The sequence below is a fragment of the Macaca mulatta genome, chromosome 13 (genome assembly GCF_049350105.2).
Source record: "Macaca mulatta isolate MMU2019108-1 chromosome 13, T2T-MMU8v2.0, whole genome shotgun sequence".
Lineage (NCBI taxonomy): Eukaryota > Metazoa > Chordata > Mammalia > Primates > Cercopithecidae > Macaca > Macaca mulatta.
In genome coordinates, this window is record NC_133418.1 from 109,386,957 (window position 1) to 109,411,353 (window position 24,397).

A 24,397-nucleotide genomic window follows, 5' to 3' on the forward strand; every position below is an offset into this window, starting at 1 on the left:
TAGTGAATAAGATGGATGCTAATAACCCCAATATTCTTTAAATCTGTGACCCAAAAAGGCAAGGAGCCTTTTCCTCCATTTCCATCTTTAAAAAAAAAAAAAAAAATCCCAAAGTAACAAGAATGGAGTTCTTTGGGTCAACGGGGCAGAGTTTGGAGATTGGCGGTCCCACTAGGAATTATCTGACTTGAGTGAACAAAGAGCAGTTAGAACAGTCTCCAAAGGAAGCAAAGGGCCTGGGCAGACAAAAATGACCAATGTCACTACAAGCATGAGGGAGGAAAGGAGAAGAGAATAATGACAAACAGAAGAGTCTTGCTATCCTTACGAAATGCTCACCACGTCTTCATTCAATTACCCACTCTCCTGTTTAGGATTAGTGTGGAAATCTCTCAGTTTGCCCACGACAGTCCTGTTTCATGCCTTGTCCTAGCATAACTATTAAAATCATGGCTTTTTATTTTCAAAAGTATCCCAGTTTGGACAATTTGCTATCCAGTCACTGTAAATAAGACCAAGTAGCAATTTGTCTTCAGCCACTCAATCTGTTTTAAGTCATCCTATTCCTTTGATTCAGTTGAACTTGATCAGTTCTTTGCCTTTTCTTTTCCAAACTGTATCTGATATTAAACATTTGGAGTTCTCGTGACATACACATTCTTGCCACCTTCTTCCCTTTTATTGGTCACCTCACATTTCTCCCCTTCCAGGAACTCTTCTGGATTTTAACTAGTGGTGCTGAAGGTTTAACAACCCACTCATCTGCTCAGAGCATCTCTGCTAGTAGAATTTTTCTTTCAGGGATTGCTGCAAGTTAAATGTATACTCCCTCTCCAAATGGCATAGATTCATCCTGTGAAACTTCAGTTGTTGTTTCTTCAGAGTAGAAGCTCTCTGCCAGGCATGACTTTATGTTTTCTGTCCTATTGCACACGCTATGGTAAGTGGGGTATGGATGACGATGGATAAAACAATTAACATAGTATGAGGCTGGGCATGGTGATGTGTGCCTGTAATCCTTGCACTTTGGGAGGCCGAGGCAGATCACTTGAGCCCAGGAGTCTGAAACCCCCCATCTCTACAAAAAATAATAAAGTTAGCCCAGCATGGTGGCAAGCATCTGTGGTCCCAGCAACTCAGGAGGCTGAGGTGGGAGGATTGCTTGAGCCCAGGAAGTGGAGGTTTCAGTGAGCTCTCTTTGTGCCATTGCATTCCAGTCTCGGTGAAAGAGTGAGACCCTGTTTCAAAAACAAAACCAAACAAACAAAAATAGTGTGATGATGGTAAAAGACATAAATTCTTTATAGCGTATTTGCAGTGGTCCCCTTTGCACACCAGCTAAGAAGGAAGCATCCTTTGCCAGTTTGACCAGCTACCTCCTGGCCGTGATTGTACAGATTGAGTGAAAGTGGTGAAGAGAGTGATGAAACAGAAAGCAACCCCAATATCTACCTGAGAAAGGATGAGATAGGGAAGAGGAGTAAAGAGCCAAGGAAACTTGGTGTGGAGAAATAGGTAGGGGTTGTACTGACATACTGGAGGACTCCCGCAACCAGCCCTCACATCACGTGCATGGTGTTCCTACCTCTTCATGTTCTACCGCATGCAATGTGGGCAGGGCTCCCTGGAGGTGTATAAGTTGTCAGCCTTGAGGGGTGGGGAGAAGACATGTCTGGTGTTCACAATGAGGGGTTTGATTGAAAGGCACAGCTGCTGTGCAGAGAAATACTATGGGGAGACAATGTGTAAAAGAGGTTTTCTGGGAAGTCTGTCATTTATTCGACAAATAATATATATTTTGTCCTCTGCTCTATGCCAGGCACTGTTATAAATTCTGGGGATATAGCAGGGATGGACATAGCATTTGTATGTATATACATAGAGCACCTGGCATGGCTTACCTTTTAGTGAATGGAGACAGATAATAAGCAAATACATTGTATAGCAGTTTAAATGATGAGAAGTGTAATGGAAAAAATAATTGAGCAGCTCTGGAAAGCTGGAGTTGGAGAAAGGTCATTGCAAAATTTAAAAATGAGCAGTCAAGGTAGGCTTCAGAGAGAAGATGACATTTTTGCAAAAACTTGAAGGAGATAAGGCAGGAACCGGGTAAACATCTGGTAGAAAGCCTTCCAAGTGGAGAGGACAGGCTTTGCAGAACTCCTAAAGTTGATACGTGTCTGGTGTGTTCAGAATTAGAGCCAGTGTGGTTGAAGGTAGTAGGGGGAGCAGGAAATGAGCTATGAGATTTAGGGGAGCAGGCAGATGATGTAGGGCTTTGAGGTCATTAAACTTTGAGAGAAATGGGAGCTGGTTAGAGGCTTCCCAGCAGAGGCTTTTAATTGCATCACGGCCTAATGCATCTTGATGGATATTATGAAATATAATTATCTCAAGGGATATTCAATATTTGTTTCTTTTGATGTAAAACAGTGTAATACTTTGTACAGTATATATTCATTAATGTTACAATAGGCTCTGCTTATAACTGTCCACAAAGAGGTATTTGTGGAATGAATGAATGAATGAACAAATGGGGTTGACCTTTTCACTCCCTCCATGCAGGTTCTCAACCTATTATTTAAACTTTATTGCCCCTACACCCTTTCTCAACTTGGGTTCTATTCACCTGTCTTGTTGAGTACTAATTAGGAAAAGAAAAAAAAAAAAAAAAAAAAAAAAAAAAAAAAAAAAAAAGGCAGGCTAGTGGGAGCAGGAAAAAACAAAGAGATAAGGCAAGTAAGCATAAGCTATACATCTGCCTTTCTTCATGGTCCAAAACATATAAACAAAAGGAAGAAACAAATAAGCCATAGGTCTACTTTTCTTTATGGCCCAAGACATATGGCTCTTCTAACCAGATAACGTACTTAACTCACAAACTTCCTGCTTACCTTCAAACGCCTCTATTTATCAAACACTTCGGTTGACAAAAAAAAAAAAAAAAAAAAAAGGAAAAAAAAGCAAGTTAACTCCCTGCTAACTTGGTGTTATCAATCACTCCAAGTTCCAGTCTATAAAATTCTCAACAAGCCTTTGTTTCCTAGCAATGAGCTCCTCCTCTGCTGATTCTGCGCGCTGTTCCCTGGCAACGATCTTTCATACTTTCTTTAATCTGTCTTTTTTTATCTACTACTGTCTTGGTAAATTCTTTTACTCCCACACCCAGAAAGTCGTCGCTCACTCGCGACACGTTGAAAGAGTTCTTTCAACTCTGTACTTTTGCCTCTGTCTCTGCTCATCCCATTTCCCCCTACTTGAAATGCTTCTCCAGTGGATTAACATTCTGCCAGTTGTTAAAGACCTAGGGACAAGCTCCACGTCCTCTAGGAAATCCCTGCAGACTCTGGCCTTCGTTGCCTTTTCTGAGCGCCCGTAGCATCCTTCCTCTGTTACCTTTCATTGGCTTGATCCCCTGCATTGGATAACTTTGGTGGCTTATTTTAAAACCACTGTTTGAACTCTCTCTACGTGCTAGGCAAAGAATACACAAATGAACATTAGCATTTCAGTGGGGTACCTTTACCGTTTCTGTTTTATAGAAACTGACTTGATAAGACAGGCTCAGTGACTTGGCTGATCTCACGTAGATTAATTAACAAGGAACGCACCAGGACTGGGACACAAGTCGTTCCCAAGACAAGCAATAGTCCTTGTCCTTCCTACTCATAAAAGGGTTAACCTAGCATTTCCTTGCCGCGGTCAGGGTCAGTTCACTCCACTCCCTTCCCCGTGAATCAAAAGCGGCCGCGGCTAGGGAAGCTTGTCCTGTGAGGGATTCCGTAGAGGCGCTCCTCCACTGCTTGAGTCCCGGGCGAACATGGCGGCCCCCGAGTCAGGGCCGGCTTTGAGTCCAAGCGCTGCAGAGGGTGAGGAGGAGACGATTCTCTATGACTTGTTGGTCAACACCGAGTGGCCACCGGAGACTGAAGTACAGGTGAACCAGGCCCGTCTACAGCAGCAGCCAACTTGACGCGGGCGCTTCGTGGGCAGAGCCACGTAGCAGGAGCCACGTAGGGGAGTGAAGCCGGGTGGGCGGGGGGCCTGATGGCTTGTGTGGTCGCCCTGGCAACGGCACCTTGGGCTACCGGGGGTCTGGGGCTCCTAAGGCGGGGTGGGGTCGTGGTCCCTGAGATTCCTCCTGGGCTCAGAATTCGGTTTTTGGGGGCTGGAACTTCGTGTTCTGCGGAGCGTAGGATCCCACTCTGGTTGTTAGTTTCTCTCTGTTTTCGGAGGGGTGCAGATTGTTAGTTTCACTCTCTGTATTCGGAGGGGAAGGCACAGCGCTGGACTAAAGGGTCCTTTCTCCTACCTGGACTCTCGGTGGTCCCTTCTCGCAGTCTGGCTAGGGCTAGTACGGGCGGACGCTTAACGGTGTGAGAATTTTCCAGGACCTTACAGTCTTCAGCATCTGGCAGGCTGCTGCAGAGTGCGGAATCTGAGCCTTTACAGCTACCTGGGGCTGGATCGCGCCAGTTCTTGTGTGTAACAATAAAAGAGCATTTAATAAGGGTGTGCGTGTCCGTTCGTCCGTCTCGGTGTCCCAGATGCTGTGCTAGGTGCTGAGGATACAGAGATAAATATGCTTTCGTGGAGCTTCTCCTCTAGAGGGGAGACAATCCTGTAAACGTTATTCATAATCTAGCGTTTTATGCGCTATAGTTAGCGATGTGAGCAAAATGCCACGGAAGTGAAGGGTAAAGAACTGCTGACTGGGATTGGGATCTCCGCTAGAGAAGGATTATAGAGGTTGATAATTTATAGACTGGATCTTGGGATTATCAGTTATTTGGTAGTGAGGGCCTCCCGGGTCTGTGGTGAAGAGTAGGAACCACGGATCCATGTTTATTTAATAGATATTTATTGAGTGCTTAACACATGCCAGTTACTGTTTTGGACCCAGAGGAAGCAGCCAGATCGAAAAGAACCTTTATTAAAGATTATGTAGTCCAGCCCATATGAGTTATCTTACATTTTTTTATGAGTGTTTCTTTGCTGGAGAAACGACTCATTTTTCAGCCTAAAGTTTGTATTTTTTTCCCCTGTAGCCTCCTTCCCACTGCAGTTTGTGCTTATTTTGAATAATGTATTTTGTAGAACGGGTAGAGATCTGCATGTTTTGCCGTTTAATTTCAAGTGCTTAATTTGTCTTAATGTGAATATTTTTTGGGTTATGCAGCTAGGAAGGTGTTGCTGCGGCAGCTGGTTAGATAAGTTTCCACTCCTTAACACTCATTGGTTAATTGCAGTAATGTTTCAGAATGCTTAGCATAAATTGATTCCAAAAAAGTAACCACAGAATTAACTTACTTTGAAACCCTTAGCACTTTGTTTTGTGTTTATGTGTTGGGGGTGGGGGAATTCTATTGATTTCTGCATTCTATCGATTTCTGCATTCTATTGATTTCAGCTGTTGAACTATAAGCTCTTGGAGGGCAGCTACATCTGATTCATCTTTATATCTCTCCCCAGGGCCAAATTGTGCCTTGCATGAATCCCACCATCAATTCTTGTTTGTTGAGTGAAATAACTTTTCTGTTTTTTAAAAAATCTGTCTACACTTACTGTGTGTCCATTGTGCTTTTCTTGACAGCACTGTAGTGCACCTTATGCAGTGCCTAGTGTCATGAACCTACCCACAGTGTGTTCAGTCTATACTTATGGAATGGAATTATTTAATATAGCAATTACGTATCGCTGTATGTTTTGTTAGTAGCATTGTCTGGATGGATATACAACAGATAGTCAATGAATTTGCCTTGGAGATATGACCACTTTTCCTGTGAGCAAAACTTACAGCTTCAATAGAGTGTGCTGAATTGGCAACCAGTGTGGTCTTTGGCCTTGACTTCTCTTGTCTTTGGATTGGTATTTGATTTGGAAACAGTTTCTAGCTTCAATCTTTGTTCTTACCTGCAAGGTTAGTCCTGACATGTGCCTGTAGCTCTGCTATGCTCCCTTTACTCCTATTGTCCCCCATCCTGAGTCTACCTTTTTCTTTTTTTTTGAGACAGGGTCTCACTCTGTCACCCAGGCTGGAGTGCAGTGGCATGATCAGGGCTCACTGTAGCTTCAACCTCCCAGGTCACCTCAGCTTCCCAAGTAGCTGGGACTATAGGCACGCACCGTCATGCCTGGCTAATTTTTGTATTTTTTGTAGAGACGAGGTTTTGCCATGTTGCTCAAGCTGGTCTGGAGTTCCTGGGCTCAAGCAGTTGGCCCACTTTGGCGTCCCAAAGTGCTGGGATTACAAGCGTGAGCCACTGCACCTGCACATTCAGTCTTTAAGTAGTTTTAAGACACTGCTTCCCTGTGCCCAAAACTCTGGATATTAGTAAATAAAAATAAGTTTACATTATATAAGCAATACTAGTCTAATACTAGAGGATTCAAATGTAAGGGCTTTGTTTTAAATTCCAGCCTAGAGGCAACCGAAAGCATGGTGCATCCTTTATCATCACGAAAGCAATTCGAGGTAAATATAGCTTATTTCTCTACAGTAATGATATGGTTAACAGTTAAAATGTGTTCTTTAGACTTCTGGTGTGGAGACTAATAAAAGTGACGTGTTATCTGAGTTTAATTATATATATATATAGAGACACATGTATGTATATGTATACATTTGTATATTTACACATGCACATTTTTAATGCAGCTTAAAGTATATAGCCTTGGTTTAACCATTATGGGTGTATTCTAGAACAGGTGTCCCCAGTTCCTGGGCCGTGGACTGGTACCAGTCTGTGGTCTGTTAGGAACCAGGCTGCACAGCAGGAGGTGAGCGATAGGTGAGTGAGCATTACCACCTGAGCTCCACTTCCTGTCAGATAAGTGGCAGCATTAGATTATCACGGAAGTGCGAACCCTATTGTGCACTGCACATGTGAGGGATCTAAGGTGCGTGGAAAAATTGTCTTCCACAAAACCAGTCCCTGGTGCCAAAAAGGTTGGGGACCGCTGTTCTAGAAGGAATGAAGGTCAAAGCCAGTATGAGTCTCAGAAAGTCTGTGGATGTTGAAGGTGAAAATGCCCTGAGAGACTATTTTAAGGGGTTTATGTGATGTTTCCGATACATCTGGTCAGAGATACTCAAATTACACATTTGGTAAGCCAGGGTATTCATTTAACTCCTGACAGATTTTACGTATGAACTAACAAGAGTCTGAGAAAGAATTGAGCACTAGGTTTACTGAGCTGGTGCCACGACAGGTTTACCATATTAATTGATAGAGTCCTTTTATCAGACCAGAAAGGGTCGGTGCCGTACTCCTTTACGTTTTTAGATAAGAAAACTTGCCCAAGGTCATTCATTTGGAATTTGACTGCACGTCTTCTGGCTCCAAAGTCCATCCTTTTATACCAGTGAATTTAAGTTCGTTATAAAGAGAAAATTCATTTTCACAGAAGTACTTGAAATTAACTATAATCTTCTGATTATACTTTTATCTTCTGATAAAATTATAGTTAATTATAGTTAATTTTATCTTCTGATACAAGAAACACTAGCATATTCAGTTTTCATAATGACAAATGCTTTAAATTTTAAGAATTTAGAAAATGCGTACAAATAATAAAAATTCATTGTAGAAATACAGACACTATAGATAACTACAAATTAGAAAAAAATTTGTCCTCGTCTTACCACCTAGAGAGAATCTGTTATTCTTTAGATCTTTTTCCATCGATGTATACCTAACTGCATACACAGGTACACACATACGTGTACATTTAAAATAGGATGATAGAAAGCATTGTCTTTTCATAGCATGTTAGAGGTTTTGTTTTCCATGGGCTTTCCCATTTGAGGTATTATTATTTTTAAAATCTTTGCTATGAAGTGTAAAATAGTATCTTGTTTTAATTTTTATACAAATATTTTGTTTTTTAAGGGGTGATTATTATAACTTCTAGTCCATGGTTTCATGAAAGCTTCTTAGATTAAATTTAACATCTCAAACCACTTTTATTTCTTGAACAGTTAGGAAATACCTGAAACTTTTGAATAACACAGAAACTTGGAATTTAATAAATATATGACCCTGTAAATGTTATAATGTATATTAGGTTATATTTAGTCTCTCATTTTAAGAGTTGTGTTATTTTTTTTAATGACTCACTCTGTAGTATATTTTAGATTTGTCATCTATAAATCTAATTTGAAAATGATTCTTGAAGAACAACTGATTTATAATTGGCTTTGCCATTTCTTTTAATTACAGATCGTTTATTATTTTTACGCCAATACATCTGGTACAGGTGAGTTTTGGTTCTTCAGATAAACAGTGTGAACATCAAATATAAACAATATTATTCTATATATGATTTGTTTTCATAAATGAATTCTAGATCATGAGAAAGTTGCTGACATTCAGGCAAACTCAGCATGAGACATTTCAAACATTTAAGTATAATCCGACAAGATATCTCAGTAGACTTAGAGTAGTTTTTGTTCCCTTAGTTGCTATTAAGAATGTGCTCATGACAATTTCTGCTTCCTCTGATGACTGTTCTCAGGCTTGTCTTGAATGTCCATATGAAGCATCTGTAGCTTGCATACCTTTGAAAAAACATTTTTGTTCTTGTCACATCATCTCACTTGTGGTTAATATTCAACTGCTGTGTATCAGAGAAGGTTCTTTAGGTTTCAGTTCTTGTATACTTTTTAATTCCTTGAGTGCTAAGTATATTTTCAGGCAGGATGCTAATCTCCAGCTTTAGAAAGAACAAAGAAATAATTATTATGACAAAAAAGTTATAATTCTGCTTTTAGATACATGCGTAGGAATTGTTTTATAGAATTATTTAGATAGATTGCCTTTTCCCTGGGAATATCCTGTCATAAAGTTCCAGAGATAATATAGTTCCATAGAAGAGACCTTTGGCACTTCTCTAGGGCTTGCTCCAATGTCTTTCTGCTTTTACTCTATGTATGTGTGTATGTGCATACATATGTATATATATGTATATATGTATGCATATTTACAATTTCTATACTTAATTGTATCACTTTTTTGTGGGTGTGGGCTATGATAGGATAGAGCAATGAGTAGGAAGAGAGAGTGGAAGTAGAGGATAGGAGTATGGGAGGTGGGCTGTGTTTTCTGACCTCTCCAGGTGACAACTTGTTAGTCCCGAACACCCTTGGATAAGATGTTAAGCTTGTCTTGTTCAGGTTACTGCTTGATAATTCTTTTTGTTATTTATTGAGAAGGAAGACTCAAAAAGTTAACTCTGATACAAGCCCTATCCTCTGTATGAGAACCTTATGATCAGGCATCATAAGTAGACAAGGTATCTTTTTGTCTCCCTTCCTCCTGAGAAGCCTTTGTCCTTGAATTGGCTGTGTTGATCATTGTACAGGTTGCAAATGCACCATGAAGTGATTAATCTGTCTCATGATGTGCTACTTTCAAAAAGATTATTGTTCCATTTGTGCTCTTGAGTTTATGGTAATTAAACCCAAAGGTTTTGGGGTCAATATTTGTTTCAAGTAGCTTTTTCTTATTTTTTTAAAAAAGTTCTTTTCTTTTAATTATACTGAGAATTATTGACAATATAATAAACCTGTATCAACTAGCTCTTTTTCTTTTTATGCAAAATGTTACATCTCAAGTCCTTTACTTTTCTCCTTTCCCTTCCCTTCCAGAGGAAATTATCCTCATATAGATAGTATTCACATACATGTTTCATATCTTCATTATATTTTTGTAACTGCCTTTTGATATTATTTTGTGTTTTAAAAAATGAGCATAAATGTGTTACATATATATATATATTTATATATATATTTTTTTAAAGAGAGGGTCTTATTGCGTTGGTCAGGCTGTAGTACAGTGGCTCTTCACAGGCAAGATCATGGTACACTGTAGCTTTAAACTCCTGGGCTCAAGCAGTCCTCCTGCCTCAGCCTCCCGTGTAGCTGAGACTATAGGCCCATACCGTCGCGCCTGGCCACTAACATTTTGAAATCCTATTTTGTCTTTTCTGATTTCCATAATGTATTTTTTTTCTATTTTTCTTTCATGGAATTATGTTCTTTATTCTTCTTTTCCATCTGTTTTCTTGATTTCTTCAGGTATTAGTCCTCTAATTTGCTGTGTCTACTTATCACTTATGGTGGGTAGTTTCGTGTCTTTTGTGAATGGTTTTATTTTGAACTTACGCTTGCAGATTCTTCCATCACGTGAGTAAAGTGAAATTGTAATCTGGTCTTGCATGTAGTACAGACTTGGACTTTCACGTTTTCATGGGAGATTTGATTCCGGTCCTCCACAGAACCGTGGTTCCAGGGAAGAAGAGAGTCTGTAGTCTCCCTGGGCCTATGGTGAAGTGTTTCTGGTTCCTTAAGTGACCTGGTGCAGTCATTGCTTTTGCAGGATTCTCACTTCCAACTCCTGTCCTCTCTTTGGTTCAATGGCTCATTTCCTAGCCTGCGTGCTAAGTCCTGTTTTGAGTCCTTGTCTCTCTCTTTACCCTGTGCCCAATTCTAGCTTTCGGTGACCTTTTCATTTCTAGTACTTGGAAATTTATCTTTCTTTCTTGTGAGTTTAACTCGATGTTAAAATTTGTTTTTGTTACAGCTGAGCCAGAGTTCCTAGGTAGTTAGAGCAGAAAGGGTTGGTGTAAGTGTACTCTGCTCTGTCATTGGTATGCTAGATGTCTGTTTCCTGGGAAGTACATAACTATACCTTTGAACACACCACTGTGTTTTTTGGAAATAGAGAAATATATATGGTCAAATTTCAGCTACCAAATAGTAACTTTTGGTTTTGGATTTGCTAATATTCAAATTTTATATTCTAATGGAAAAAAAATCTCTCTCTGTCTCTCTGTAAGTATATGTGCTCTTTGTGTGCTTATATGTGGTTTTCATGAGTAGATTTTAAGCTAACTAATGTGTTGTAATTTCAGCCCTGCACCTTTTTTGCTCCCTGATGGACTGGTTCGCTTGATTAATAAACAAATAAACTGGCATTTGGTACTAGCAAGGTAAGGAAGTGTAAAATTCATATGTGTTTCTATCTGGATTTGCTTTTACATTTCATTATGGATGTTGATTTTGGAATCCTCATGGCTTTCAGTCTTTTTATTGTATGTAAATCTCTTTGTTGCAAATATTTAGTATTGTTTAAACATGTTAATTCATGCTGTATTAAATCATTTCGTATGCTTTTGTACCTATATCCTCATCTAATTGTAAGGTCAAAAGATGGATAATTAAAGCATGTGAACAAATTTAGAAATGATTTTTAACTTATTAAAGTTAAAAATTAAACTTATTAAATAATTATTAAACTTATTAAATAATTCCATCTGTGTTGAAAACTGCTACAGATATTGATAATAGATTTTCTTCCCCCTCTTTCTTCTCCATAAAAGCAATGGAAAGCTTTTGGCTGCTGTTCAAGATCAGTGTGTGGAAATCAGGTAATTGTTAATATTATTCATATTCAAGATTTCCTTTGAGAAACGTTTGTTACTCTGTAAATGGAAACTAAGATTTTTATAGGGGGTATATTTAAAAGGATTTTATTTTTAACTCACTTAATTTTGTGAGTGTCAAACACCAACTTATGCCAGTTGGAAAATTAAGGATGCTTTCTCAGAGTTATATGCTTATCTTTCTCCTTCCCCAGATCATTCTGTTGCTTCTTAAGAAATTTTACTTTCTCGGTAAACGAGGCCTATCCTCCAGAACTGTGGAAATCACTTTGTTTGACTATTTACTGCTACATCAGCTAAACAGACACTCAGGAAGGTGTAAAAGAGTAGGGATGGTTCAGCACTTTGGGAGGCTGCGGCGGGCGGATCACAAGGTCAAGAGATTGAGATCATCCTGGCCAACATGGTGAAACCCTGACTCTCCTAAAATTACAAAAATTCGCTGGGCATGGTGGCGTGCACCTGTAGTTCCAGCTATTCGGGAGGCTGAGGCAGGAGAATTGCTTGAACCTGGGAGGCAGTGAGCCGAGAACTGGTTGCAGTGAGCAGAGATTGTGCCACTGCACTCCAGTCTGGCGACAGAGCGAGACTCCATCTCAAAAAAAAAAAAAAAAAAAAAAGGGATGGTTTTGCTCTGTTGGTTCAAAACTGTAGATTGAATATGGGTGTTCAAAAGACCAAGGTTACGTATTACTTGAGACCAATTATGCTGTCTGTCGTCTTGAGACATTCAGTGGTATTATATACACATCTAAAGACGTCTCTAAACTGGACTTTTCAGGTGTTTTATTTTTAAACAATGTATCAGTTATGAAAGAAATATCCATAGCAACTAAGAAAAATGAGTTCATTCTTTAGGAAATGTTATTAGGAAAATCATGTGGAAGAGGAATATATTTACTATTCATTAAGTGGAAGTGGACCGTTATAAAGGTCTTCATTATTGTCATCTTCACATGGAGTGGGCTGAGGAGGAGGAGGAAGAAGGGAAGGTGGTCCTGCTGTCTCAGAGTGGTAGAGGTAGAAGAAAATCCACATAGACATGGACCTGCACAGTTGAAACCTGTGTTGTTCAAGGATCAACTGTAGTAATTCCATATTTCCTTGAGTGCACATAGCGAAGTTTAATCTCTTTATACTGGATATTATTTTCCTCCTTTATAAATGAGACCATACCAGTTTTTTTGATATTCATATGTATCTGTAATTATTTCCTGGGGATAACTTTATAGAAATAGAATTGTTAGGTCAAACGCTACCGACATGAAGGTTTTGGATAATTGTTTTTAAATTATTTTCTAGAAGGTTTGCCAGTTTTCATTTTTAAATATTTTATAATAATTATGCTACTTGGTATATATTTCAGGATCACAGATTTAAAACAGGTTATTGATTTAAATATGGTGACGTATTAAGGCTCTTTGATTTCTTAAAATACGACTTTTTTCCCCTAAGTGATCAAACTTTGTAATATGATACAGACCAGTGGTTCTTAATTAGGATTGATGTATCCAGCAAAAAAATATTTTTGCTTGGGCCCCATCCCAGATTTCTTGATTCAGAACCTTTAGGGATGGGGACCAGACATCTCTATTGTATGAAAAGACCATGGTAAATTCACTTAGGCTGTGTCACTATATTCCATGTATATATCTCCATACAAAGTAGCTGTGTATCTGATGCAATAAGAAGGTTGGAAGAAAATATTGTCACTGACAAAAGGGTCATAATTGAGCCACAAAACCATGTCTGAGAGGAGAAATGATTGAGCATTGTATATAGAGACTATCTAGTCCACAGTATCTGGTATTTTATGGTTCTATACAATGTTATGATAAAACTTTTGCCTTGATTTTACATGTTTTACAGGTCTGCAAAAGATGATTTTACATCCATTATCGGGAAATGTCAAGGTAAGAGTTTCCAAAATATTTAAAGAATGAAAATTTCAAATGTGCAATGGTTTACAATGTTTCTTAAAAGTTAGGATAGATATTAAATGTTTATTAAGGATTATCATGACTATTAAAATAATTAAACAACATAACTGCTTTTTTTTTTTTTTTTTTTACTGTCTTAAATATTTTGCTTTAAAATGGTTCATTTTGGTGAGATTTGGAAACTGGGTTCCAAAAAATGTCTAAGCCAGTTTTGGGATGAAGTATTTTTAACTGTCTGTAGCCTTTTATTTTGGATTAAATGCAGAAATAAATAGGTGTAAGTCAAGAGTTAGAAACAGACTAGTAAAAAGTCTAGGATTTGGTCATGTTTAAAATATATTCAGCAAAAATTTACTGACTGTAATTTATGTGTATGTGCTGTTTTGCTGGGTGCTTGAGGTATGATTGTGAGCAAAAAGACCTGGTCTTTTATCTCATGAAGCATATAGATGCTCAAATATATAATTACAAACTTTGACAAATCTAATTAAGGAAAAATTAAATCCCATGAGATTTCTCAACTAGGGGTGGCAGATGAGATGGCTGAGAAAGAAAAATGACTTTTGGAAAGCAACTTTAAGAATGAGTAGTCTGGGCACAGTGGCTCATACCTGTAATCCCAGTACTTTGGGAGGCTGAGGTGGGCGGATCACTTGCGGTCAGGAGTTTGAGACCTGCTTGGCTGACATGGTGAAACCCCGTCTCTATTAAAAATACAAAAATTAGCCAGGCGTGGTGACACATGCCTGTAATTCCAACTACCTGGGAGGCCAAGGCAAGAGAATCGCTTGAACCTGGGAGATGGAGGTGACAGTGAGCCAAGATTGAGCCACTGGACTCCAGCATGGGCAACAGAGTCAGACTCTGCCTCAAAAAAAAAAAAAAAAAAAAGAATGACTAGAAGGTAGAAGAAGACAGGGAGTATTTCGGTCTGCAGGAGCAGTGTATGAAAAGGCAGAAGGAGCTGGGCGTGGTGGCTCATGCCTATAATCCCAGCACTTTGGGAGGCCAAGGTGGGTGGATCACAGGGTCAGGAGTTCGAGACCAGCCTGACCAACATGGTGAAACACCGTCTCTACTAAAAATACAAAAATTAGCCAGGCATAATGGTATGTGCCTGTAATCCCAGCTACTCAGGAGGCTGAGGCAGGAGAATCGCTTGAATTTAGGAGGAGGAGGTTGCAGTGAGCCAAGATCACGCTACTGCCCTCCAGCCTGGGCGGCAACAGTGAGACTCCATCTCAAAAAAGAAAGAAAAAAAAGAAAAGGTAGAAGGAACCTTATGGGAGAGAAAGAGAGTGGTTTTAGGAAAATGCATCTATTACCTTTGTTTTATTTACAGGACCTGCAGTTCCATCTGTCTGATCTTGTGTTAGTTTAACAGTGTAATTGTTGTAGGAAGTATAATGATGGTAATCATGGTCATTGTGTTCATTTATATACAAACATTTATAGTGTTCTTACTGTATGCCTGGCACTGTATTTAGGGCTTTATATGATTTTCTTGTGTAATAGAAATACAGCAGTATAAATATTTTATCTTAAAACAGTATTAGGATAAAATATATATTTGACATCAATAGAGAGCAAGGAGGTGGGAGGCACTGGTAGTTTTCAGAACTATAATATGGTAATACAGAAGATTCCCCCACTCCCTCATGGAAATACTGTTATTTTTAATTTTTTAAAATTTTTTTTATTTTTTGAGATAGGGCCTGGCAACAGGGCCTCACTCTCTTGCCAGGCTGGAGGGCAGTGGTGTGATCATGGTTCACTGCAGCCTGACCTTGTGGGCTGAAGCGATCTTCCTGCCTCAGCCTCCTGAGTAGCTGAGACCGTAGGCACGCACCAGTACACCTGGCTAACTTTTTATTATTTTAAAATTTTTTTGTAGAGACGAGGTTCTTGCCTTGTTGCCCAGGCTAGCCTCAAACTCCTGGGCTCAAGCAGTTCTCCTGCCTCAGCCTCCCAAAGTGCTGGGATTATAGGTGTGAGCCACTGTGCCCAGCCTGTAAGAGAGAGAGAACGGATAATCATTGTAATTGTACTAAGTGCCATGATGGAGAAGAATCACTTTCAGCTTAACTTTACCAAGCCCTGGGAGCCTGTTTATTATTTATATAGTAATTTTATTTATTTATTTATCTTTTTGAGACAGGGTCTCAGTCTTTCGCTCAGGCTGGAGTTCAGTGGCATGATCATGGCTCACTGCAGCCTCAACCTCCTGGGCTCAGGTGATCCTCCCATCTAAGTTTCCCAGGTGGCTGGGGCTACAGGTCCATGTCACCATGCCCAGCTAATTTTTTGTATTTTTGATAGATACAGGGGTTTGCCATGTTGCCCAGCCTGATGCACTCATGGGCTCAAGTGATCCTCCCACCTTGGCCTCCCGAAGTGCTGACATTACAGGCGTGAGCCACTGTGCTCAGCCTTTTTAAATAGCTCTTTTATTCCACTTGTGTACTTTCACCATCACAGCCTTAGTTCAGGCTCTTCACATTTTTTGCTTGGTATCTTACAACAGTCTGCTGACAAAGTTTTCTTCTGTATGCCCTTTAGTAATCCACACTTCATACTCCTTGACAAATTGATCATTTAAAAAACACTATTCTAGCAGGTAACCATTCACATCTGACTTAACTGCTTTCTAGATTTCTAGAAACCTTGGGCAAGTTACTTTACCTCTCTGAGCCCCAGTTTCATTATCTGTAAAATGGGCATAATTTTATGAAATTGAGTTGTGGGAAAATTAGATGAATTAATGAGTGTAAAACTCTCGCCACAGTGTCTGACACACCATGAGTACTTAGGAGATGTTAAGCTGTTGTTATAATTACTGTTACTATGATTCTGCCTGAAATCTGTTAGTTGTTTGCTATTGACTGGAATACAGTTCAGTTTTTCTAATTTACGATAAAAGACTTTCACAATCAGCCTGTCTATCCTGTGAGAATTCCCTGCCATATGTCTTACGTTCTAGCACTAAACAGTGTGCGATTTTCTAACTCCATTGTGTTCTTCATGTCTTCATGCCATCACGTACAGATGGTTCCTTTTCTCGGAAGCTCCTACCTTTATATTGAATTAATTAGTCTCGTATGTTTTAGATCAAGCATCAGCTCTTCTCCCTGTATTTGTTCCCACCATTTGTACATCTTCATGTTTCCCAACTAGTTGCTTGTGCCTATATCACAACACTTACCTAGTCTGCTTTCCTTATCTATTTAATTTTTATATATTTTTTGAGACGAAGTCTTGCTCTGTCGTGCAGGCTGGGGTGCAGTGGTATGATCTCGGCTCACTGTAACCTCTGCCTCCCGGGTTCATATGATTCTCCTGCCTCAGCCTCCTGAAGTTGCTGGGATTACAGGTGCGTGCCATCACACCTGGCAATTTTTTGTATTTTTAGTAGAGATGGGGTTTTACTATGTTGGCCAGGCTGGTCTCGAACTCCTGACCTCAGGTGATCCACCATCCTCGGCCTCCCAAAGTGCTGGGATTACAGGCTTTGAGTCACTGCGCCTTGCCTGATTTCCTTTTGTAATTGTTGATTTACTTGTTGGATTCCCAGTTAGTTTGTAAATTATTTGACAGCAGGGTTCATATCTTACTCAACATACATTTTTTTTTTTTTCGTGCTTAGCACGGTGCCTGACATACTGTAGGCACACAATTTTTGACCCTATCAAGTGGGTAATAGCACTTGGGAACTATTCAAATGGTTTTTATGGATGAACGTATATACCAACAAAGTTTGTTTGCCTGTTTCTTGTTTAACTTTAGAAATTCACAAGAGTGTATATATATATTTATTATATATAACACTGTCTATATTATGCATATTATAATGATCCATATATAAATTTGTGGATACTTATCATGGCATTAGTATTTTTTATTCCTTATGTATACATGTGTATACATGGCATGAATAGAGCAATAAGGGTGGATAAGAAGACCTGTTTGTCTAACCCTTTTGGGAATAATAGAAGGGGAGGTAGTATTTAAGTGTGAATATCTAAAGCTTGGGGCTCTAGCCCTTTTTGAATATACCTTCTGTAGTTTCCTCACCAGTGCTTATTAGAGTAGACCAGGCCTTGCTTAAATAACGTGTAAAGGTCAAGAGTTCCCAGAAGAATAATTTGGTGGGTGTTCAACTGCCTTTTTATCTGGTGCAGCCTTTCACTGGGCTTGGGGGGCCTGGGATAGGTTTCTGAGGAGCATGCTTAGAGTGTTGGAGTGATTCAGATATACAGGGTTCTTTTGAGCTTTGACATTAGACACCTGCTCCTAGCCAGTAAGTAAACCAAGAAATCTACAAATTAACATGAAAATGGGAAGCTTTACCCTTCTGTATTTTATACAAATTATAATATTTGTCAGAGTTTTTAGTGTGTACAGTTAATGTGGCAGCAAGGATAAGAAGATAATGCTTTGAGAGCTAATGTTTTATTTTGATGGCTTCTGAGTGTGTGAATTTATGACCTTAATACTGCATTAATGGCTTCTTTCCATTTCACATAATGTGAGGTAATGATCATTTGCTTGTTATCTGACTCATCTTTATGGGAATAACTCCCATATGCCAAATGATATCTCATGTGTGTGCCTGGAGAAAAGGAGCCAGATTGTTGTTAATGCATTTTTGAAACTACATATTGCAGAGTCTACAAACTGAAATAGGAGCTATTTGGTTCTACTTTGATATTTTTCAATTATTGTTTTATAAAATACGTGCCATTTGAGAATGTTTTAAATGTGGATTGTAACTTGTTTTGGCTCTGTTAGGCCATAAATAGTAATTCAGTTTTCTCTTTCTACCTGAATAATGACCTGAAAATAGCACATGAAATTAGAGTTTTTAAAAAGAGTTGTACTCTGTTAATCAACAGATTTTTTTCATATTTTTGATTTTGAGATACCATAAATGGGAGTTTCCTAATTGTACACAGCAACTTGCCTACTATAGGTATGGTGAGGTCCCATCAGCCCTCTGTGGCTGGATGGGCACTCTGACAGCCTGAGCCTCTACTGGTTGCCTCTGGCTTCCAGCAGCCTCATCAGTTTACTGTTAGATGCCATACAAATATGATTTTCTCTGTGTGTGTTGACAGGAAAAAGGTTGGGAAGGATAGACTATTTGAAACACCCAGACTTGGTTTTTTTTGTTTTGTTTTGAGACAGAGTCTGACTCTGTTACCCAGGCTGGAGTACAGTGGTGTGATCTAGGCTCACTGCAACCTCTACTTCCGGGGTTCAAGTGATTCTCCTGCCTCAGCCTTCTGAGTAGCTGGGATTACAGGCACCTGCTACCACGCCTAGCTAATTTTTGTATTTTTAGTAGAGCCGGGGGTTCATCATGTTGATTAGGCATGTCTCGAACTCCTAACATCAAGTGATACACACCTGCCTCGGCCTCCCAGAGTGCTGGGCTTACAGCTGTGAGCCACTGGGCCTGACTGAAACACCCAGACTTTGAAATGAAGCATTTTGTTTCAGAATTGTGATTCAGGATCCTCAGATTGTATGATAACTGTTTTCCCTTTTTTGTAAGTTTCGATAAAGTAATTTTTTCCTATTGAAAAAATAATACACATTCTTCGTAGAAACTTTAGAAACTTAAAATGAGCAAAAAGTAGAAAAGAAAAATAAACTCAACACCAAGAGATAAATACTATCAACATTTTATTATCTATTGTGTCATAGATTTTTTTGTACCTGTTACTGAAGATATGTTCTATGAAAATAAGTGTTTTGTAATCTGATTTCTTCACTTAAAGATAGGTTGTTAAAAAAAGAGTTATTTTTAGGTTGAAGTTTAAGAAGCATTTTCCAGAGTATCTTTTTTGATCGTTTCTACTGGATAGCAACTTAGGTGTTAGGACGTGGTCTTCCAGCTATCCAGATAATCCAGGAAATGCTTATGAACTTGATCTCTGAGCAGCAAGCAACTAGATATTGTATTTGATTCCACCAGCAAGGGAAAATCATCATGAGGCATTTATGCAGATAATTGTATAAAACATAGCAAATTATTGCGTCTGCGTTCATGAAGGATATTTGTATCTAGATTGCTCTTTTGTAATGTCATTCTGGTTTGGTATTGGAGTAGTGCTGGTTTGAAAAGGGTTGGCAAGTGTTCCCTCCTTTTTTATTTTCTGAAACAGTTTGTGTGGAATTGAATTATTTCTTCCTTAAATGTTTGATGGAATTCACCAGTGAAACTTGGAGTTTTCTTGTAAGCAGTCTTTTAATTAGATTAATCAATTTAAAATTTTGAGTTTAATTAAAATAGATTAAGAAGGCTTTTAAAAATTTTTGTTTACTTTTATTTTAGTTTTTGTGGAATTTTTCCCTAAATTGTAGAAATTATTTGCTTAATGTTTATAATATTCCCTAGTACCCTTCTGTCTGTAGGATCTGTACTGACATCCCCTCTATTGGTTTTGAGATTTGTACTTGATATTTCTCTCTTAAATCAGTCAGGCCAGAGTTTTGTCCATTTATTAGTATTCTTCAAGAAAAAAATTTTGGATTTTGTGGATTTCTTTTTTTCCTTACCTTGATTTTTGCCCTTATTAGTTCCTTTCTTCTGCATGCAGGATTTAATTTGCTCTCATTGTTGTAGATGGAAGGTGGAAATTTAGATTACTGAATTTAAACTTTTTTTCATATATAAACATTTAAGCCTATTCTAATATAAGCATCTTTTTGTTAATTACATCTAATTTAATTCTGTTGTTGCCAGAGAACATAAACAAGAACATTTAACCTTTTTCATTTATTGAGGCTTGATTTATGGCCTAGCGTATATTCTGTCTTCATGAATGTTTCACATTTAAAAGAATTTGGTTCTTGGATATAGTGCAGGTATTGGATATAGGTTTTTTTTTTTTTTTTTTTGGCCAGCCAGAGTCTTGCTGTGTCACCCAGGCTGGAGTACAGTGGCACGATCTTGGCTCACTGCAACCTCCACTTCCTGGGTTCAAGCAGTTCTCATGCCTCAGCCTCCTAAGTAGCTGGGATCACAGGCATGCACCACGATACCCAGCTAAGTTTTGTATTTTTTAGTAGACATGGGATTTCACCATTTTGGACAGGCTGGTCTCGAACTCCTGACCTCGTTATCTGCCCGCCTTGGCCTCCCGAAGTGCTGGGATAACAGGCATGAGCCATTGAGCCTGGCTCTTTCAGCTGTTTAAAGATGTCATTGTTTTGTTTTTGACAAGAACTTGGGAGTCATTGCTATTGTTTCCTTAGATATAAGGTGTCTGTCCTTCCTTTGTCTGCTTTATTTTATTTATTATTTATTTTTTATTTATTTATTTTTTTATTTATTTATTTTTTTGAGACGGAGTCTCGCTCTGTCGCCCAGGCTGGAGTGCAGTGGCCGGATCTCAGCTCACTGCAAGCTCTGCCTCCCGGGTTTACGCCATTCTCCTGCCTCAGCCTCCCGAGTAGCTGGGACTACAGGCGCCCGCCACCTCGCCCGGCTAGTTTTTTGTATTTTTTTTAGTAGAGACGGGGTTTCACCGTGTTAGCCAGGATGGTCTCGATCTCCTGACCTCGTGATCCACCCGTCTCGGCCTCCCAAAGTGCTGGGATTACAGGCTTGAGCCACCGCGCCCGGCCCCTTTGTCTGCTTTAAAATTTTCTCTTTGTTATTGTTTGTCAGACATTGATTATCATGTGCCTTGATGGCTTTCGAGTTTATCCTGCTTTAAGTTCATTAAGCTTCTAGATAAGCAGTTTTGTAGATTTCTTCAAATTTGCAAAGTTTATGGGTATTGTTTTTACCCAATTGATTTGTTTTAAATTTGTTGTGGCATCTTTTTCCATAGAGAATTCCCTCCCTCCCTTCCTCCCTTCCTCCTTTTCCTCTTTTCCTCCTTCCCTCCTTCCCTCTTTCCCACCTTCCTTCCTTCCTCCCTCCCTCCCTCCATCTACCATTTGTCACTTTTTTCTTTATAAAGTCAGAATTTCTTATATTTAGGCCTTTCTTATTGCATAATTGTTAAGGTTTTTCTCTTGTGTTCTTCTGGCGACACTATTAAACATTTACATATTTGGCTTCTCTGATGTCTTTCCATTCCCACTAGTTTGCCCTTGCTCACTGGTTCTTAACTTGGAAGTAAAGAATGTACATACATGAGAGATTGTTCATTGAATTCACTATGAAAATGAGGAAACTGAGGCCATACCCAGGTCATACCCAGGTGTCTTGTGGTAGCACTGAGACGAGAACCCAGTGTTTATTATTTTTAAATTCTTGCTCATTTCCATTTCTAGTTTGGGTAAATGGGCACTGGACTGAAGTCTGCTCCTTGAGAATTTGGGTGTTTGTTATGTCCCACCAGAGTACTAGGCACTGGTCATAAACATTATGAACAAAATGGACACAGCTCCTGATATTTTGGAATTTATAGATTAACGAATAAGGCAGACAGTAAAAAGTCTGACAAATGATATGGTTTGGCTCTGTGTCCCCACCCAAATCTCATCTTGATTTGTACTCCCATAACTCCCACTGTCACGGGAGGGACCCAGTAGGAGATAATTGAATCATGGGTGGCAGTTTCACCCATATTGTTCTCGTGATAGTGAATAAGTCTCACGAGATCTAATGGTTTTATCAGGGGTTTCTGCTTTTGCATCTTCCTCATTCTTTCTTTGTCTTCTGCCATATGTGTAAGACGGGTCTTGCTTCTCCTTGCCTTCTGCCCATGATTGTGAGACTTCCCCAGCCACGTGGAACTATAAGTTCAATTAAACCTCTTTCTTTTGTAAATTGCCCAGTCTCGGGTATGTCTTTATCAGCAGCATGAAAACGGACTGATATAACGAACAAATGTATAATTATTTGGTGTAAGAGCTGTGAAGGACATGAAATCATTGGACTGGTGAAAAATAATGGGGCTCAGAGGCTACTTAGGGTGGTCACAGAATGCCTTCTAAGGAAGCGCTATTTAAAGTGAAGCTTGAAAGATGAAAAAAAGCCAGTGAAGTGTTAGAGAAAGAGCGTTCCAGGCAGAGAAAATAGCATCCACAAAAGCACTGAGGTGGCAAAGAGCTTGGCAATTGGGCAGATTTGAAGAGCTACAGCTGATGAAATTATGAGTGGGGTGTAAACTTTTTCACCTTGCACATATCAGTTGTCAATTTGCTGGTTAACTTTTACCATCAGTGTTTTTTGCTTACTTTTCAGACAACTTCATTGACACCTGCTTTGTAAAAATCTGTACTGTTCATTTCTTTCCCAAGCCACACGAGCAACTGGAAAAATCCAGTGATAAAGTCTTTATTTCCACATTGTTACGTGAAATCTTATCTTGTAACGAAAATGTATTTTTATCTGGGTCAAAACACATGCTGAGTTTTCTGGAGTTACTGGTTGTAACTAGAAGTAATGGTAAAAGCAAATCCCTTGCAGATGCAGTGTAGTGCATAGAATCTATTTATCTTACCAAAATGAAATAAGAGAAAAAATCTGTTATCACATGGCAGTGTTTCCTTAGCACATAAATATTTTTCAGAGCAAAATTGTCATCTTGCTGGTTTTTATGTAGCATCTGTGCATTTGCCAGTTTTTTATTCTTTTGTTATTTTGCACCTATGTTATTTTGCCCCTATGTCTGCTTTGAAGTTTGGTTTTTTATTTTAGCAGTCTAAAGACAAGGAACTGATTTTTTAAAAAAAGTTATTCCCACTTACAAAAATGGCTGTTCCAGAGTGTATGCAGTATCTTGTTCGGCTTTAATAAAATTAATTAGACTTATCCATGCTGAATGACCTCTCTGGGATTTTTTTGTGTGCTTTTAAACTATTGATCAATAATCAAAATAAAGGAACTTGTAAAATGAAGAAACTTTCCCCATATATTCCCACAATGTATATTACAGAAGTAAAGGGAAGTCTGAACTCTACACATTATTTCTTTTAGGTAGATAGATGACTTCTGTTATAGAATTCACATTTCATTGGTAGTCCTGGAGGGATGGTCCTTACCATTACCTTGCCATGTTAATAGAGATTTTTTTTCTGAGAGACATAGGTGTCACTCATTAGTGAAACATTAATCACTTTGTGTTCCAGATCCTGGGAATAGAATGTTGAGTAAGACATTGTTTCTGATTTCAATGACCTCAGAGACTTGTGGGGCAAATAATTATGTAAACAATAATATGATGTGATAAATGCTATGCAAGAGGTGTGTACAGAATATTTGGGGTCACAGAGCAGCCAGTTTTCAAGAGTGTCAAGGAAGGAGGGGGTAACAAACTAGACCTGGAAGGATGAGTAAGATTGGAGATGAACAGCCTGGGTAGAGCAGCAATATGTATAAAATGCACATATGGGTGGAACACGGTGGCTTATACCTGTAATTCCAGCACTTTGGGAAGCTGAGGCAGGCGGATTACCTGAGGTCAGGAGTTCGAGACCAGCCTGGCCAACATGGTGAAACCCCGTCTCTACTAAAAATACAAACGAATTAGCCAGGCGTAATGGCACATGCCTGTAATCCAAGCTACTCAGGAGGCTGAGGCAGGAGAATTGCTTGAGCCCAGGAGATGGAGGTTGCAGTGAGTTGAGATTGCGCCGCTGCACTCCAGCCTGGGCGACAGAGTAAGACTCTGTCTCAAAAAAAAAAGGCACATATTTGCTCATTTGCCAGGTTGGCGTGGTATGAGTGGGTTATTAGGTATTTGACAGAGAAAGTGGTAGAAGGCAAAACTGGAAAGCTACAATGGGGCCTTTTGTGATGGGCCTTTCATATATATTGAGGAGTTTGGACTTGGTTCTGTTGGAAATGGAGAACCTTCAGGGATTTTAAAGTGGCAGAAGAATGTGATCTGCTTATCTTGTTATTTTAGAAAGATATCATTTTGACAGTATGGAGGAAGGAATAGAAGGGAAGAGACAGATGGCGGAAGACCTGTTAGTACGCCAGGCAGGAGATGGTGAGACCTGAGCTGGGATAGTAACAGAGGCATCAAGAGAAGGCCATACATTGC

The 24,397-nt window shown here is 39.1% G+C and overlaps 1 protein-coding gene across 2 annotated transcripts in view; it reads left to right on the forward strand.

Moving 5' to 3' along the window:
• Positions 1 to 3,798: 3,798 nt before the first annotated feature.
• Positions 3,799 to 24,397, forward strand: part of NBAS (NBAS subunit of NRZ tethering complex) — a 390,381-nt gene continuing 369,782 nt past the window's right edge. The window contains exons 1-6 of one of the 2 annotated variants that reach the window (XM_015111744.3): positions 3,799 to 3,937; positions 6,421 to 6,475; positions 8,223 to 8,259; positions 10,915 to 10,992; positions 11,383 to 11,430; positions 13,315 to 13,358. In XM_015111744.3, the coding sequence (XP_014967230.3) occupies positions 3,821 to 3,937; positions 6,421 to 6,475; positions 8,223 to 8,259; positions 10,915 to 10,992; positions 11,383 to 11,430; positions 13,315 to 13,358 (379 nt within the window). In that variant the 5' untranslated portion in view covers positions 3,799 to 3,820. The remainder of the gene's footprint in view (positions 3,938 to 6,420; positions 6,476 to 8,222; positions 8,260 to 10,914; positions 10,993 to 11,382; positions 11,431 to 13,314; positions 13,359 to 24,397) is intronic. The other variant, XM_077960110.1, reaches the window with a different exon arrangement.